Genomic DNA, 16,056 nt, shown 5'->3' with positions numbered 1-16,056 from the left:
GTCTTCCTCGGCGCCCCAGCGCCTCCCTGTGTCCTGCTGGTGGAGACTGACTCCCAGTGGAGGAAAGAAGTAGAAGTTCATTAGATTTCATTTCATTTCTTTTCTTTTCATTCTGGCATGCAATGACGTGACACGCAGTCAGAGCCCTTCCTCTGTGTGGCTTCGCTGTTATTAAACATTTTGCGTTATCAGCACAGAGACGCACACAAACGCGCAGGGCGCAGACATTATCACTTGCTGACAGCTGTGACGCGTTCACGGACCAACGGACATATTGCCTTTATACGCCGATGTTAGGCGCATCAATCGTTCACGTATGGAGACAGAAACACAGCAAGCAGGAGGCCATGTCACCGTTGACATTTGATATAAATCACATTCTATATGGATGCTTATAAGCAAACCCTGCCATAAAAACACACTTTGAGTGAGACGTGTGTCCAGGATATTGAAAAGTGTGTTCTTCAACTTGAGAGAAGTGAGATAAACATATTCTTTTGAAAATGTAATGACAGCGTAACATGGACATGCGTCAGAGGACCTCAAGCAAGTATTCGGATCATGCTATAAATATAATATATACACAATTCACTTCAAGTCTTGGCTAAATTGTAAGTGTAGTTACAAAGCTGTAAAGAATTCCGATTTCACTATGAGTACCTGAAGGTTGCATCAATGGGCGGGGCACCTATTACGTCATAGACACGCTTTCACAACCCGAGCTCATCCGTGTCCTCCAGACTGGGCGACAACAACCATGAGGACAGCGAGCAGGTCTTGATCCCCGGCTTCGTGTCACATCTTCAGGTACATGTGATCGTCGTGGAAGCCTCGAAGAGGTCCGGTTCTAGAACTTCATGTCTAAACACTCGTGACATTTAGAGGCTGCTTTTACCGCTCAGGAGTGTCTTTGGCTCTCAGACCCGTCCAGGAGGCGGCCCCGGGAGCCTCAGCTCAGCCGCTGTCGTGACAGTGGTGTCAGTCCTTCACGTCGTCGTTCATGTGTGCCTTGTGGGGTCTTTCAGTTATAGTAGCTTGGATTCTGACTCCGTTTATTAGGTAGAAGTCATTTGATACATCAGTCAAACTTTAGTGATGTCTAACTTTTCTTACAACCGTGTTGTATCACCAAGAACTTCACCCAGTAAAAGCAAATCATGAAGAAAGCGCCAGCAAAACAACAACATGGACCATAAAATCAGTAGGAGCTCCGTAAGACGCTGCGCTGAGGAAACGCCACCAGCGGGATCACATGAACTAGATATGTTCTAAAGGTTCCTCTCATGTGCCATGACAGGAACCTTCAGAACATGAACTAGATATGTTCTAAAGGTTCCTCTCATCTGCCATGACAGGAACCTTTAGAACATGAACTAGATATGTTCTAAAGGTTCCTCTCATGTGCCATGACAGGAACCTTCGGAACATGAACTAGATATGTTCTAAAGGTTCCTCTCATCTGCCATGACAGGAACCTTCAGAACATGAACTAGATATGTTCTAAAGGTTCCTCTCATGTGCCATGACAGGAACCTTTAGAACATGAACTAGATATGTTCTAAAGGTTCCTCTCATCTGCCATGACAGGAACCTTCAGAACATGAACTAGATATGTTCTAAAGGTTCCTCTCATGTGCCATGACAGGGTTTCTGGTTCCTCCTGCAGTTTCCCTCGATATAAACTCAGGTAAGAGTCACGGCGGGAGGCCAGCATTGCAGAGGTTCGTGGGGTCATAGAGGGTCGAGAGATGGATCAGGAAGACGCCACCTTGATTTAAGGATCTTGAGCTGGCTGTGACTTCGAGGGCTGGGAAGGTGTGTGATGATATCTGTGGAACGTGTCTGTGTTGACGGGAGGAAGCAGAGAGGCCCGGTGGTGAGGTGCTTCAACCCAACTGTTAACCTCCAACGTGAGGCTTCTCTCTGTGACCTCACGTGTTTGCTCCTTGTACAAGAAACATTCAACTTCAACTTTGATTCTCGGCATCCAGTCTCTATCATTTAAAGGTCATCAAGAAGAAATCCTTGTGACAGAGACAATATATATAATATATAATACAATATATAAGTAGGACTGTTTAAAAAACTGCATTGCAATAAGTGATGCAAGCAGAATGAGGTAACAAAGCAGGTGAGCTGAATATAAACGCCCTAAAATGTTGCAGTAATGAAGTAATCAAGTCCCTTAGAGGTTCTCTAGGTGGGTGTCGCTATGCAGAGATGTGATTGTTCTGGTGGCAGGTGCTTCCCCATCTACAGTCCTGCTTGTGACCGGATCAGAGTTTGTGTCAATGATTAATTTTGAAACATGACACAAAGTGACCCTGACACGACAAAACAACCTTTACAACACATTTACAAGCATGAGACTGAGTGTCTTGTTAAATTCTGACAGTCTGGATCTTCCTCTCCAGCTGACCAGCATGCAGAGTGACATCAAGACCCCCTTGCTGCCTGGTTCGGCCTCCGACAGCCCCGAGCTGCTGCCCAGGGGCCTCCCAGGTCCTGTGATCGGTGTCATCGGCTCAGGAGACTTCTCCCGCTCCCTGGCAATCCGACTGGTGGCCTCAGGGTTCAGGGTGGTGGTGGGTAGCCGTGACCCTCGGCGTGTGGCCAGCAGCCTGTTTCCTGATGGGGTGGAAGTGCAAACTCAGCAGGAAGCCGTAGACGGTGCAGAGAGGGTGGTGTTCGTTGCAGTCTACCCCGAGCACTACGGGAGCCTGCTGAGGCTGAGGGAGCAGCTGGCTGGGAAAGTACTGGTGGATGTCAGCAATGCAAGCCAGCTGCATAGCCAGCAGTCCAACGCAGAGAGGCTGGCTGAGCTGTTCCCCAAGAGCAGCGTGGTGAAGGGCTTCAATGTGGTTTCTGCCTGGGCGCTGCAGACAGGAAACTCTGATGGAAGCAAGCAGGTGAGGTGGAGGTTGACCTGTCCTCTGACCTTTGTTCCTTCAGTCCCTAAACGTCTCAGCAAGTGTGCATTAACCCTATTGAAATGTTTTAATTTGTACTGGGGTTTGCTCAGGTGGGAGTTGTGGGTGTGTCATGATGGAATTCATGTGACGTCCCAATGAAATGTCAAAGATTTGACCTCTAAATCAGAGCAAGGACATTGAAGGAGGATGCGTCTCCCCTCCCCCAGGTGCTGATCTGCAGCGACTGCTCCGACTCTAAAGCCGCAGTGATCCAGCTGGCCCATCGCCTCGGCCTCTGTCCCGTGGACGTTGGGGGTTTGTGCTGTTCTCGGGACATTGAGGAAGTCCCGCTCCTCCTCTTTCCCTCCTGGGGAGGCCCTGTCTTGGCCACTTTCTTTCTTTTTCTCTTCTTTTATGGATACAACTTCCTGAGGCGCATACTGCTGCCGTACCTGGATCACGGAGAGAACAACTTCTACCAGCTCCCCCTGGTGGCGGTGAATGAGACACTGCCGGCAGTGGCGCTGGTCACTCTGGCCCTGGTCTACCTGCCGGGTACTGATCACACCGCTCAACACATCAGTTCTCTTTTGCGTGAGCTGTTAGTGATTGTTGGGAACTGCAGCTCTTACCTTTGATACTAACATGCACCGAAGACCAGTTTTGTCCCCAAGTGTCTGATCGTTCTGCTCCACAGCCCTCAGTTCTGTCCGACTTTGGTACCTGATGGGTAGTTTCATGTCTCTGTGGGTGGAGTCTCTCTGACAGTCAAGCGATTCAACACAGCACAGCAGATATTTTGTTGACTAAATATATTGATCATTGTTGGCAGCCGTCAGAAGTCGCATCTCCACCATTTGCAGCATCAGCATGCAGTTTTTTTCAGGAGAAAAAAAAAAAACTTTCCTGACCACCAAAACGCAAACTAATTTCACGTCGGCTGTCACGATTCTGTGATTGTTGCCTCATTTATTTAAATCACTTCCGCTACGTCACAATGTCGGTGTAACTGAAGAAGAAAAAGACCCTTTTTATAGGAGAGGGGTGTAAATTAATTATGCATTCATTCACTGCGCAACAGAATGTGACAACTGAGATGAAACGTGCACAACAAAGTGCGGTCACAGTACATCTTTAACACACACACACACACACACACTAACCAACGTAGGAGACTGGTGATGTGCTAGTCTGTCTGCAGGGAGAGCTGTTCAATAAAAACAGAGGTGCAATGAAAATAAAAAGCCAGAGGAAGACCTCTATTATGCTGTGCTGATATCTTGGTCTGGACCTCAGTGGCAAAGCAAAAATAATCTGGTTTTAAGAAATCCACTGCCTTGATATGATCTGTTTTTCAGATTTGTGTGCTGTGATATCTTCATGTGAAGTTCTGCCAAATGGGTTTCGATCTCTACTTAATGCGTTACCCAACCTCACATTTTTCTCCATCGCAGCCTAACTTTGATTGCCTCACACTTGGATGTGAATGTCCTGTGTTTCCTCAGGTCTGGTGGCCGCCGTCCTTCAGCTGTGCAGGGGAACAAAGTACAGGAGGTTTCCTGGCTGGCTGGATCACTGGTTGTGCCGGCGGAAGCAGCTCGGCCTGCTGAGCTTCCTGTGTGCTGGACTCCACGCTATCTACAGTGTGTGTCTGACCCTCAGGAAGGCTGCAGGCTACTCACTGTTGAACTCTGCTTACCAGCAGGTGAGCACCGATCAGCTGAAAGAACAGACCCAAGCACTGTCCTTGCTGAGTCAAGTGTTACAGTGTGCTAATGTACGTGCTAGCGTTGGAGAGAATGAGTGCTATGGGTCAGGAGTTCAGCTGAGTAACAGGAGCTTACTTAGTTCTCCCCGGTAAAACAGCAGTACACCTGCATTAACTGGTACGTTCTCGTGTTTGGGTCGGCACTGACGTACCCATAAGCTCCTTGACAAATGGTTCCGCTGTCAGCATCAGCGACTGCTGGAACATTAATGCACACCAACATAGCTGGTAACCCTCCCCTAACAATGTCAAAGCCGCCGCATAGACGCTAACACTTTAGCCACACAGATGGGAGTAGCTGCCAAGCTAGCATTAATACTGTAGCCACACAGATGGGAGTAGCTGCCAAGCTAGCACTAATACTATAGCCACAGAGATGGGAGTAGCTGCCAAGCTAGCACTAATACTGTAGCCACACAGATGGGAGCAGCTGCCAAGCTAGCACTAATACTGTAGCCACACAGATGGGAGTAGCTGCCAAGCTAGCACTAATACTGTAGCCACACAGATGGGAGTAGCTGCCAAGCTAGCACTAATACTGTAGCCACAGAGATGGGAGTAGCTGCCAAGCTAGCACTAATACTGTAGCCACAGAGATGGGAGTAGCTGCCAAGCTAGCACTAATACTGTAGCCACAGAGATGGGAGTAGCTGCCAAGCTAGCACTAATACTGTAGCCACACAGATGGGAGTAGCTGCCAAGCTAGCACTAATACTGTAGCCACACAGATGGGAGTAGCTGCCAAGCTAGCACTAATACTGTAGCCACACAGATGGGAGTAGCTGCTAAGCTAGCACTAATACTGTAGCCACACAGATGGGAGTAGCTGCCAAGCTAGCACTAATACTGTAGCCACACATATGGGAGTAGCTGCCAAGCTAGCACTAATACTGTAGCCACACAGATGGGAGTAGCTGCCAAGCTAGCACTTATACTGTAGCCACACAGATGGGAGTAGCTGCCAAGCTAGCACTAATACTGTAGCCACACAGATGGGAGTAGCTGCCAAGCTAGCACTAATACTGTAGCCACACAGATGGGAGTAGCTGCCAAGCTAGCACTAATACTGTAGCCACACATATGGGAGTAGCTGCCAAGCTAGCACTAATACTGTAGCCACACAGATGGGAGTAGCTGCCAAGCTAGCACTTATACTGTAGCCACACAGATGGGAGTAGCTGCCAAGCTAGCACTAATACTGTAGCCACACAGATGGGAGTAGCTGCTAAGCTAGCACTAATACTGTAGCCACACAGATGGGAGTAGCTGCCAAGCTAGCACTAATACTGTAGCCACACAGATGGGAGTAGCTGCCAAGCTAGCACTAATACTGTAGCCACACAGATGGGAGTAGCTGCCAAGCTAGCACTAATACTGTAGCCACACAGATGGGAGTAGCTGCCAAGCTAGCACTAATACTGTAGCCACAGAGATGGGAGTAGCTGCCAAGCTAGCACTAATACTGTAGCCACAGAGATGGGAGTAGCTGCCAAGCTAGCACTAATACTGTAGCCACACAGATGGGAGTAGCTGCCAAGCTAGCACTAATACTGTAGCCACACAGATGGGAGTAGCTGCCAAGCTAGCACTAATACTGTAGCCACACAGATGGGAGTAGCTGCCAAGCTAGCACTAATACTGTAGCCACACAGATGGGAGTAGCTGCCAAGCTAGCACTAATACTGTAGCCACACAGATGGGAGTAGCTGCCAAGCTAGCACTAATACTGTAGCCACACAGATGGGAGTAGCTGCCAAGCTAGCACTAATACTGTAGCCACACAGATGGGAGTAGCTGCCAAGCTAGCACTAATACTGTAGCCACACAGATGGGAGTAGCTGCCAAGCTAGCACTAATACTGTAGCCACACAGATGGGAGTAGCTGCCAAGCTAGCACTAATACTGTAGCCACACAGATGGGAGTAGCTGCAAAGCTAGCACTAATACTGTAGCCACACAGATGGGAGTAGCTGCCAAGCTAACCCTTTCAAAGGTCACTGAGGCCTCAGAAAGCTCAGTTTGCTTGTTTTTTTGCTCACATGGACGTTTTCCCCTGGAATGTACAACAATGTCAACTTCACTATGACATCATGATGTTCTAAATCCAGCCCTCCTCTCTTTTAAGGTGAAAGCTGGTATTGAAAATGCTTGGGTAGAGCAGCAGGTGTGGAGGTCTGACCTGTACCTGTCCTGTGGGATTCTGGGATTTGGAGTCCTCACTCTGCTGGCTATTACCTCTTTGCCTTCTGTTGGAAATTCCCTGAACTGGCAGGAGTTCACATTTGTTCAGGTCAGCAGATTTCACTTCCATATTGCATTTTCTCTCCTGTCAGCATGTCAAGAATGTGTTCATTGCACATAAAAGACAGAAAGCCCAGAGTCTTCTGGAGAAAACTGCTCAACCAAAGCAAAACTATCAGTTCTATCCTGGCGGTGAAGCTCCAGCTACGTGGAGCCGTACGAGTCCTGGGAGATTTTCAGCTGAGTAAAACATATTGAAAGTTCATATATTTTATTTAAAAAAATGTTCATGCTAATAAAGATTTCCTTTGAGCTGACTTTATTTTATTACATTATGTCCTTTGCCAGGGAGGTCATGTTTTCTGTGCTGTTTGTTGCCTGTTTGCAGAATGAGGCCAGCAAACTCGACTGTGTGGTGTAACACAGGGAGAAGTCGCTATGCTGTGAGCAGATCTGTTTACTAGAGAGAAAAATTAGCTCTCTCTTTTTCCATGAAAGTACTCTACACAAATACCTCAGTGTGTGTAGGACGTTGCTTTTGCAGGAAAACGGCTATAATTTCCATATTGGAGTCCTTAAAAGCCATGCCCTCCTCTCCCTGTATAAAATTCTAGATTACATGGAAATACATGGGCGGCGTGGCTCAGAGGTGGAGTGGCGGTCTGGCAACCGAAGGGTCGCTGGTTTGATCCTCACTTCCCCCGGTGACCATGTTGAAGTGTCCTTGAGCAAGACACTGAACCCCTAAGTGCTGGAAATACATGTATGCTTAATTTCACATGCGGAACTGCAGACACAAGATGTCTCCTAGCGATGGGCTCCTGTCCCAAACTCTCCACTTCCATCCCTCAGTCTTTAAAATCACCACTGCTGTCCAGCCACCTCACATCAGAGTGAGAGACGCAGGCCGTGTCTGTGTGCTAGAGCTTCATCTTCTGTTTGTGGGGTGACCACAGTGGTGAGGTCTGTATTCAGGTTGTTGATGTCCTGTTTTAAAATCACTGTGCGAGGTATAAATAGAAATTAGTGGATTAGCCAGCGATATGATTGACGAATCAGAGCAATCCAAGAAGAAAGTCTTCAAGTGGTAATTTATTGTCAGCAGTTTGTACTCAGAATGATGCACTGCGCGCTGAGGAAGGTGGCTACAACTTCTCTATAAAACAAAACTGAACACACCTCAATGATGTTCTACTCGGTGGCATCTCCCACTCCACGAGTGACACGACTGTCTGAATGGCTAGAAGCTGTAGTGCTCCTGCTAGGATGCAGCCGGCTGTAAAGCTAGCCAGTCATTCACAGGGTGGAACTCAAGCTCACGGTGGCTGGTATTTCTTTCCCTTCATTGCCAAGGAAGTAAAGGAGTGAGTGTGTTTTGATCCTTTAAAGTGCAGCAACGTGAAGCTTCGACTCGTCAAATCCGACGTAATGATGGTGGCAGCGTGACATCAGCGGACGGTGTTTGCTGTGCTGCAGTCTCCTGCTGTGTGTCGGGGCAGGAGAGTGACTTTGTGTTTCACGCATTCCATCAGCCTGTGGTTGCGGTTTGAGGGGCAGTGTAGATGTGAAGTGAGCTCTTGATTGTCCGAAACCATCGGTTCAATTCACTTCTCGAGGTTTGTATTTGTGTGTCACATCAACTTTACAAGATCTCAGTCCACCAGAAGTGCTGTGGAGTTGCTCTCAGCAACTGTGTAATTATATTTTTATCATCAAGATTTTCTTCAGCGAATTTTGTTGTCCCAGCTTCTCTTCATTCTCTGGTGAGACTTCTTGTGTTTCTGTGTCTCCAGTCAGGACTCGGTTATGCTGCCTTAACTCTCTCCATCATGCACACGCTGTTCTTCGGCTGGGACTTTGCCTTCCTACCCAGGGCTTATCCTTACTACCTGCCTCCAGTCTACCTGCTGGCCCTCATCCTGCCCTGCACAGTCCTGGTTGGACGGCTCCTGCTAGCCCTGCCGTGCCTGGCGTTTAGGCTGGCAAAGATCCGCCGGGGCTGGGAGAGCCCGCGGCACCAGCAGCCACCAGTAACTGAAGTGGTTCAGCCTCAAAACTTCAGCCATGTCTGATGTTTGACATTGTGAGGGAAACAAATCTGGACGAGCCAGAACCGACGCTCATCTCTGCGAGAGTCTGACGTGACATTTCCTCGATCGCTCCGTGCATCCAGAGGCAACTGCTACTCTTCCCCTTTACCCAGACAAACGCATAAAAATAGGAGGAGCAAGTGAGTGAAGAAGAGTGATGTCACCTGACAGGGATGCAGTCTCTGGAACCAGAACCAAGCTTCCACAGGAGTGGTGTGTGGAGAAATGTGTGCTGCTGTACTTGCTGCGCTGCAGAAAGACGGATGGAAGCTACCAGATGTGAGGAAGTAACCCAGCACTCCAGGTCATCTCGGGAACGTCGTCACCGGAAAACAAGTTGTGAACACATCAGTGACACAAATTGTAAAGTTGATGTTGGAAACAGCAACTTGTCTCCACTTTCAGGAAGTATGGAGCGAAGTTCTCTTTAACTGAATAGATCCTGTATGGGTTTTGCTCTCCAGAGGGAAACATGGTAGCTGTGAACGATGTCCGCTTGGTGCTGAGCAGGCGGTGTAGAGTGTTTTCTCTGAACACGGCTTCCTGCTGCTGCTGAAAACCTCGCCAGAGCTGCGAGAACCAAAACAGTGGCGGTAGACAGCTCAGCAAAGACGTGGGACTCGCTGTGAAGCTGATCATTCTCTGTAGGTTCCACCCAGCTGGCAAAATACGGCCCCAGGACCAGACCTGGGTGAAGGAGAGCACGATGCCCCCAAAAACAACCCTCAAAAGCAGCGCGTCGTCGATGAACCTCAGAGACTGCATGAGTCTTGCAATGCCAGGACACTAAATTCCAACTGAGGGCGCTGCCTAAATCTAGACTGGACATAAAGTTAGTTCCTGCTCTGCTGATGACAGTCCAAGTTTGGATGAACACCTTGCAAAGTTGACTCTGAGTGTTCAGAGAGACGTCGAAATGTTTCCTCACATCTTAATTCAATGCGTGTCTTTACAAGTGTGTGTCCTCGAGAGTGTGTGTCCTCGAGAGTGTGTGTCCTTGCGAGGTGCTGCCCAGCTCTGATGTGTAGTCATTATAACCTGTGTGTTGTTGGCGAGGAGTGATAAACTCTACTCTTTGAGTTGACTTTGTTTACTCTGTCACGTCTGTGCACTTGCAAGCCGTTTTTTTTCCTAAGCAGGGAACTTCCCCACGGAGGGAGGGATGAAGGTTTATCTCCTCTCAAACAGGGAATGCTAAACTTTCTAACTTGTTGTCAATGGAGAGATTCAAAGTGTTGCAAGCAACATTGGAGTTTTGATACAAGTTTCCTAACCTGCTTTGAACACCAAAGCTTCCTAATATGAAGAGAAATCTTCAGAAATAAATGAATGACCTTTGACCTTTGGCTGTGTGACTATTTGATGGGTGACTGCTGCAGCTGATTTAAGAAGAGGAGCTGCAGGCAAGGAGAGTTTTTCATGTGTTGGTAAGTCTTGAGGTTCGGGGCTGTTTGCCTCTTGTTCTCAGAGTAGTTGAAGATGCAGTGAATAATATTTCTGATATTTGCTGCTCCCTCGGGGCCAAGTGGCACTTTGAGAGGTGCCGGAGGTTTGGAGGAGCGGAGGTGTCTGGTGCTCATGAAGCTGCTGGCCCCAGCTGGCGCTCGCTGACGCTTCCTTGGTGGCGGTACGCTCTGAAGATTTACAGTTGATGACATCTGAACTCTGACACACAGAATTAGCACTTCTTCCATTTTGTGTCACTTCTGTTTACATCACATTCAACTGTTACGCCATTGGTTGTACTGGAAAGGTCAGCAGCAGCCAGCAGCTGTGGCTCTGATCGTGTGTCGGGGCGTTCATGTGTTTGTGCTTGCCTCAGTTCACTAAACGCCACAATGATCACGCCGCACTCCGTTGGTTACCACAGCCGAGGACCAGGATGTCTCTGGTCCCTGCTCCAACCCATCACCTCACACGCGTCCTAACGCTCCCTGGTTTATGCCTCTGTAGTGAACCCTCCTCGGCCTGCCTCTGCTCTGCTCCTGTCACCACATCTGCTGCCTAAAGCCTTCCTCCTGCTCACTGTGTTCTGGAGACGGTGCTGCATGTTGGCCCTGTTTGTTCCAGGCTGCTGCAGCCACAGACTAGAAAACCTGCATCACCAACATGAGAAAATGTCGTTTCCACGGACTCGGATGTGGAGGTTCTCACTGATCCGTGCGGCTGTTTACTGACCCACCAACACCTCTCCAGAATTCATGCTAGCTCCTTTGTGTCTTCCATTCTTTGCTTTTCACCTGTAACAGTTTATTGCTGTTTATTTATCATTTATTTTAGTTTTTGTAGTGTTGCTGTTGTTGTTTTTTTTCTTTAATCCATTTGTTGCCCTGCCTTTGGTCCCTGGTGTAACTCTTAGTAGTTATGAGTCTCCTGAAAGGGTGGAGGTGTTCATACTGCTGGGGGTTAAAAAATATGTATCAAATATATATAAAAATACATTCAGAAGATGAGCACTAGCGAGGGAGTTGTTCAGGTCTGTACTCGAGAACGAGTGGAGTAGCGGGTGTAGTTTCGTGACGCTAGAGGGCAGCATAGCGCCTCACAGCCTGGCGGCCGGTTAACAGGAGAGGAAGAAGAAGGAGCGCTCGAATATCTACTCGTTGAGTCTCGATAGCAGGAGATACTCGATGGTTCTGTGCTCCACGGCCGAGTGGGTCGTTGTAGAGCTCGTGTGAACCCGTTCCTCCAACAACGGGAGGTGCCGCTCACACACAGCATGGCTGCTGAAGCTGTGGTCACTGTTCGTCTGGTCAGGTCCTTCGAGCACAGAAACTTCCGGCCGGTAGTGTTCCACGGGGTCCGTTTAGATCAGACGGTGCAGGACTTTACCCGGTTTGTCAGAGACGGTGAGTCGGTGTTATGACGTCACGAACCGTGGAAGTCTACTACCAGCTGAAACGTCTGTCTTCTGTTTTCCAGATATCGCATCCAGACCAGGGCTCCCTCCGCCTTTCAGGAAGTTTGGATACGGTGCGTGACGCTGCCGTGGAACACCCAACACTAATATAGTTCCGGTTCCGCTCCTGTTTTTTCATTAGTTCAAGGAAACATGTAGGACTCGGACATGCACAACAAAGGCTTCTGTCTCCCGATGCTGACAAAAACCTGTTTGTGAGGTTTTTCGCCTTCACTTTTAAAATGACGTGTGACAGGTGAGGCATGTAAGTGAGTACACGGCGCAGGTGAGGGAGGGCTGTCGGCCCTTTCACCTTCAGGCGAGTTACCTCCAGAGTAGTTTACTAGTTTCAGAGATACGAGTCGTTACTATTACTCGTTACTTTCATTTGAAGGAAGTACGTCACTCTTCAGTATAGCTATCAGAGATAATTAATGCGTGACTGATGACACTATTTTCACCAAAATATCGAGTGACTAGACAGTTATAAATGTAGAAGTTTGTAATTCACAGCCTGATTTATCAGAATTTACTTCCTGTAAACATGGAGAAGATGGATTTTTTTAACGACTGACAAACTGAAGGTATTTCATGTCTGTGAAGGGATGGAGAGGATCAGGAACTGTAATTCCACTCTTTTGTATTTGCAGACACAATGAAGATCGTCCACCAAGCTCATGGGGCAAAGGTACAGTTGCTTCCTGTCATGCTCAGTGACATCAACAGAGTTCAGGTGAAATCCAACTTAATAACTGTGTTGCTCTGAGAGCTGTCAAATAAAGTATGCTAGCTAGAACATGCTAATGAGCACCCCTCTCATTGTGAGTCCTGCAGTGTGAAGGCCTGGATGTTTTCCCGACCATTGTTTCCTATTCAGTCAGTTGGCACAAACAAAAAGGTGATGAATCCTAGATGGTAACAAGAGTAGCCAGAGGCCCTGTTGATTAATCGATTAGTTAATGCTTAATAGTTCATCATAGTTATTGCTATTGTTGCTTCACAACAGGTCAGATAAACAGTTGGTTAAAATATATGGACACACACACACATATATACACATATGTACTTACACATGTAGGAACACAATGGGCAATAGAAAAAAACAACAACAACCAATAAGATCATCATACAGTGATGTAGGGTCATTCCAAAATAAAAGCCAAGTTCAGAAGCAAAGTCTTCAGGGTCTTTTCAGAAATCTCAGGGGAGTTTGCTGCGTTTGCAAGGACATCAGGGCCGTTGTGGGGGGGGGGGCAATCGTTAAATTTCAAACTCACAATTTAGTCTTACATGATCTGGCTGAGGAGGAAGTGTCTGAGCTGGAGATAGAAACCTCCAGGTCAGCCGAACCAACTTGTGTCAAATGAAATAAAAGGAGTTGGAACGTGGATAAGATTGACGACGCAATCCATCGATCAAACACAGAAGGTCAGGTATTTAATTCACAAATGGCCGTCGACATTGATAGATGATTACTAGACTACACACACACACACACACACTTAGACCTGTGTTTCCCTCACATCCTCAGCTGCCGGTCAGATGTCTCTTTGTTTTCGTCTCTTGGCAGACAAACGAGCTGGTGATGAGCGTAGACGACGATGACGAGCTGATTCTTCAAGATGGCCTGACGCTGCGAGCAGCCGGCGTCAGTAAGAGTTCCTCCTCGCTCCCTGAGTGTGCTGTCTGAAGACTGTTGTGGGTGCAGCGGAAGGTTTCACCAACGCATCATCAATAAGAAATAGAACAGCAGCAGCGGCACTCACCAGTCAGCAGCCGCACTCACCAGACAGCAGCCGCACTCACCAGACAGCAGCCGCACTCACCAGTCAGCAGCCGCACTCACCAGTCAGCAGCCGCACTCACCAGTCAGCATGTCAGAGACGGCAGATCAATAAATGAGGCTGGGAACAACAGGAACATAGAACATTGAAGACCACAACTCCAGGAAAGCAGATGAACACTTTATTAACGTTTATTGACTGCAGGATGTCCCTCCATCACTGCTGCCAGCAGCCTTTCACAGCCTGGCATCAGCAGGAGGTCAGTTACTCAAACATCTCCTGTTCCGGTGAGGGAGCGCTGTCGTTAACAAGTAGAGTTTCAGAGACTTGGTTTCCTCTGTTCTTGTTTGTTTGCTACATTCTGGTGACTTCTAAAGAATGTAGGGTACATAAATGTATGATCTTCACCTTACATGTCACTGCTGGAGTCGCCCTCCCTCGTGAGACGGCGGCCTGGTGTGTCTGTGTCGCTGACCAGGAGGAGACGGTCGCAGAAACAGGTTGTGTTAACCAAAAAAGGTGTCATGAATCAGGAGAAGTGGGATCCCGGGAGGAAACCCACCCAAATATGGATTCCGCTTCTCCTGATTCACACAACCTGTTTGTGCTACCGTCTCCACCTGGTCAACGATACAAGGTTGATATGTAACATGAGTTTTTACACCGGGAGTCCAGGAGGAACAACGATCCCAGTGGAGGAGCGGCCATGTTGATGCAGGTGGACCTCTGACTCCTGCTGAATCTCACTGATTCTGTTTGTTTCTCTTCAGGAAATGAAACAGAAGTGGCCTTCTTCAGGAAAGAGGACTACAGTCTCTACAGAGCAAATCCCAGAACTGCTTGGTGACGGGAGTATTTTAATTTACAGCAGGGGGCGCTGGTTGGCGACAGGTGAAGCGTTCCAGGTTCAGAGTGGCGTCCTCCTGTTTTACTGTGTGGGTTTGTTTTTACATGGAAGCCTGTTGTCACCACAGTGCTGGGCCTTTTATTTAAGACGTATTTTGCCTTCTGATAACTGTCGCCCCTGGACCTTCATTTTCAAAATGTTTTTAAGTACGTTGTTACATTTGTCTGACTACTGAAGTTCTTTAGAAAGTAAGTTACTGCTCCCTCTTGCTCTCTCTCTCACTCTCAAAGTCTTACTCTAAATTAAATACACACACACACACTGGTGTCAGCTACCTTATGGGTCTTCTTTCCTCTTTTTGTTGAGAACAGGCACAAAGACTGCACTTCTCTTTGTTTACTCTCCTAATTACTCGGCATAATTAATTATTCCTGGTGTTTGTTCTCCAGCACCTGGAGACACCTGGAACAATCAAAGCCAGACTTTCAGTCAGAGAAGTTCCCAGGGTTTCTGTAGTATTTTTTTTTCTTTGTTAAATTACAGTCAGTTTACAGCCTTCAGGGCGTTGAAGAATCACTACCACGGTACAACAACCACTGAATTCAGGCCTTAAGGAAGTGAGGGACACACAAATATGTCCCAGTATCCTCCAAATACAGTGGATCAGTAGAGTCCAGCTGACTGCACCGCTGCCATGAGGTTAATTTGAAGGAATGCACCAAGTTTTGAGTCATACTTTGATTGAAGTCATTTCATTGAGGAAGTGGGTGGAGATGAGGGGTGTGTTTGTGTATCTGACCTCGTGAATACAGAATTTGCCCAGAATGAGCGAAGCATTGCCTGTGTGGTCGTTTCTTCTGTTCCTTAACGCCACTCTGAAAGTAACTCTTAAAGATTTAACCTGCATCGCGGGGTTTCTGCTCTTGAACTCATCTTTGAATTGTTTCCAGAAAACTCGTGTGTCACAGCGGTAGAAGTTCTGAGCCGGAGTCATTAGGAATGTAGGTGGAAAGGAGGATCAATACTGCGTTATCAATGCATCGATACTCACAGGCTACTTATTTGATATGGATCCCCCCCCCCAAAAAAATCTATTGGTGGCTGGCTGCCAAAACACTTGTGAATGCCTCAGGAATTTCCCCGTTGTGGGATCAATAAAGGTCTATCTATCTATCTAAGAAAACCCTCTGACATTACTGTAAACGAATAATCATTTAAACGTCATGGCTAAGCTGTACACCACTGAAGCAAGTAATTATCAAAGTAATTGAATTCCTCAATAGTTGCCTACTTATCCTGACTCAATCGTTGCAGGTCTACACTGTTTATTTCTGTACAGAATGCATGACATGAAATATAAATTTGTATCACGTCATTTATTCAATTTATTATTTAAAAATAGTGTATCTGTAAAATGCTGGACTTTCTCTTAACTTTTTTTTTTACTTTTTTTTCTGTACCCTTAGAATTTTGATTTTGTAATAAATTGGTAATAGTTTGCCAGAGTGTGTCATA

The 16,056-nt window shown here is 47.3% G+C and overlaps 2 protein-coding genes across 3 annotated transcripts; both read left to right on the top strand.

Moving 5' to 3' along the window:
- Window positions 1-706: 706 nt before the first annotated feature.
- Window positions 707-10,385, top strand: steap3 (STEAP family member 3, metalloreductase). The gene is made up of 6 exons (XM_086220985.1): window positions 707-807; window positions 2,415-2,909; window positions 3,140-3,467; window positions 4,418-4,617; window positions 6,806-6,970; window positions 8,715-10,385. Exons 2-6 carry the CDS (start codon window positions 2,424-2,426, stop codon window positions 8,991-8,993), a joined length of 1,458 nt encoding a protein of 485 aa, XP_086077111.1. The 5' UTR covers window positions 707-807; window positions 2,415-2,423; the 3' UTR covers window positions 8,994-10,385.
- Window positions 10,386-10,635: 250 nt separating this feature from the next.
- On the top strand, window positions 10,636-16,047 carry c12h2orf76 (chromosome 12 C2orf76 homolog). 2 transcript variants are annotated; one of them, XM_086220989.1, is made up of 5 exons: window positions 10,636-11,860; window positions 11,934-11,984; window positions 12,561-12,598; window positions 13,481-13,558; window positions 14,465-16,047. In XM_086220989.1, exons 1-5 carry the CDS (start codon window positions 11,731-11,733, stop codon window positions 14,774-14,776), a joined length of 609 nt encoding a protein of 202 aa, XP_086077115.1. In that variant the 5' UTR covers window positions 10,636-11,730; the 3' UTR covers window positions 14,777-16,047. The 2 variants fall into 2 exon arrangements, with proteins under 2 accessions (XP_086077115.1, XP_086077116.1); XM_086220990.1 differs by having other exon boundaries at window positions 11,543-11,860; window positions 13,481-13,562; window positions 14,465-16,045.
- Window positions 16,048-16,056: the final 9 nt, after the last annotated feature.

Source organism: Aulostomus chinensis, chromosome 12, assembly GCF_037954235.1.
Source record: "Aulostomus chinensis isolate RoL2024-O1b breed Wild chromosome 12, RoL_Achi_v1.0, whole genome shotgun sequence".
NCBI classification, from domain to species: domain Eukaryota; kingdom Metazoa; phylum Chordata; class Actinopteri; order Syngnathiformes; family Aulostomidae; genus Aulostomus; species Aulostomus chinensis.
Note: the sequence above shows the minus strand (reverse complement) of the source record. Positions and strands in the feature narration are given on the sequence as shown.

Bases quoted from the DNA above. Each gene is read 5' to 3' on its own strand.
- c12h2orf76 (XM_086220989.1), top strand. From the start codon at position 11,731: ATGGCTGCTGAAGCTGTGGTCACTGTTCGTCTGGTCAGGTCCTTCGAG. The intron at 11,985-12,560 runs GTGCGTGACGCT...TTGTATTTGCAG, and splicing joins TTTCAGGAAGTTTGGATACG to ACACAATGAAGATCGTCCAC. The intron at 13,559-14,464 runs GTCAGTAAGAGT...GTTTCTCTTCAG, and splicing joins TGACGCTGCGAGCAGCCGGC to GAAATGAAACAGAAGTGGCC.
- steap3 (XM_086220985.1), top strand. From the start codon at position 2,424: ATGCAGAGTGACATCAAGACCCCCTTGCTGCCTGGTTCGGCCTCCGAC. The intron at 4,618-6,805 runs GTGAGCACCGAT...CTCTCTTTTAAG, and splicing joins TGAACTCTGCTTACCAGCAG to GTGAAAGCTGGTATTGAAAA. The intron at 6,971-8,714 runs GTCAGCAGATTT...CTGTGTCTCCAG, and splicing joins AGGAGTTCACATTTGTTCAG to TCAGGACTCGGTTATGCTGC.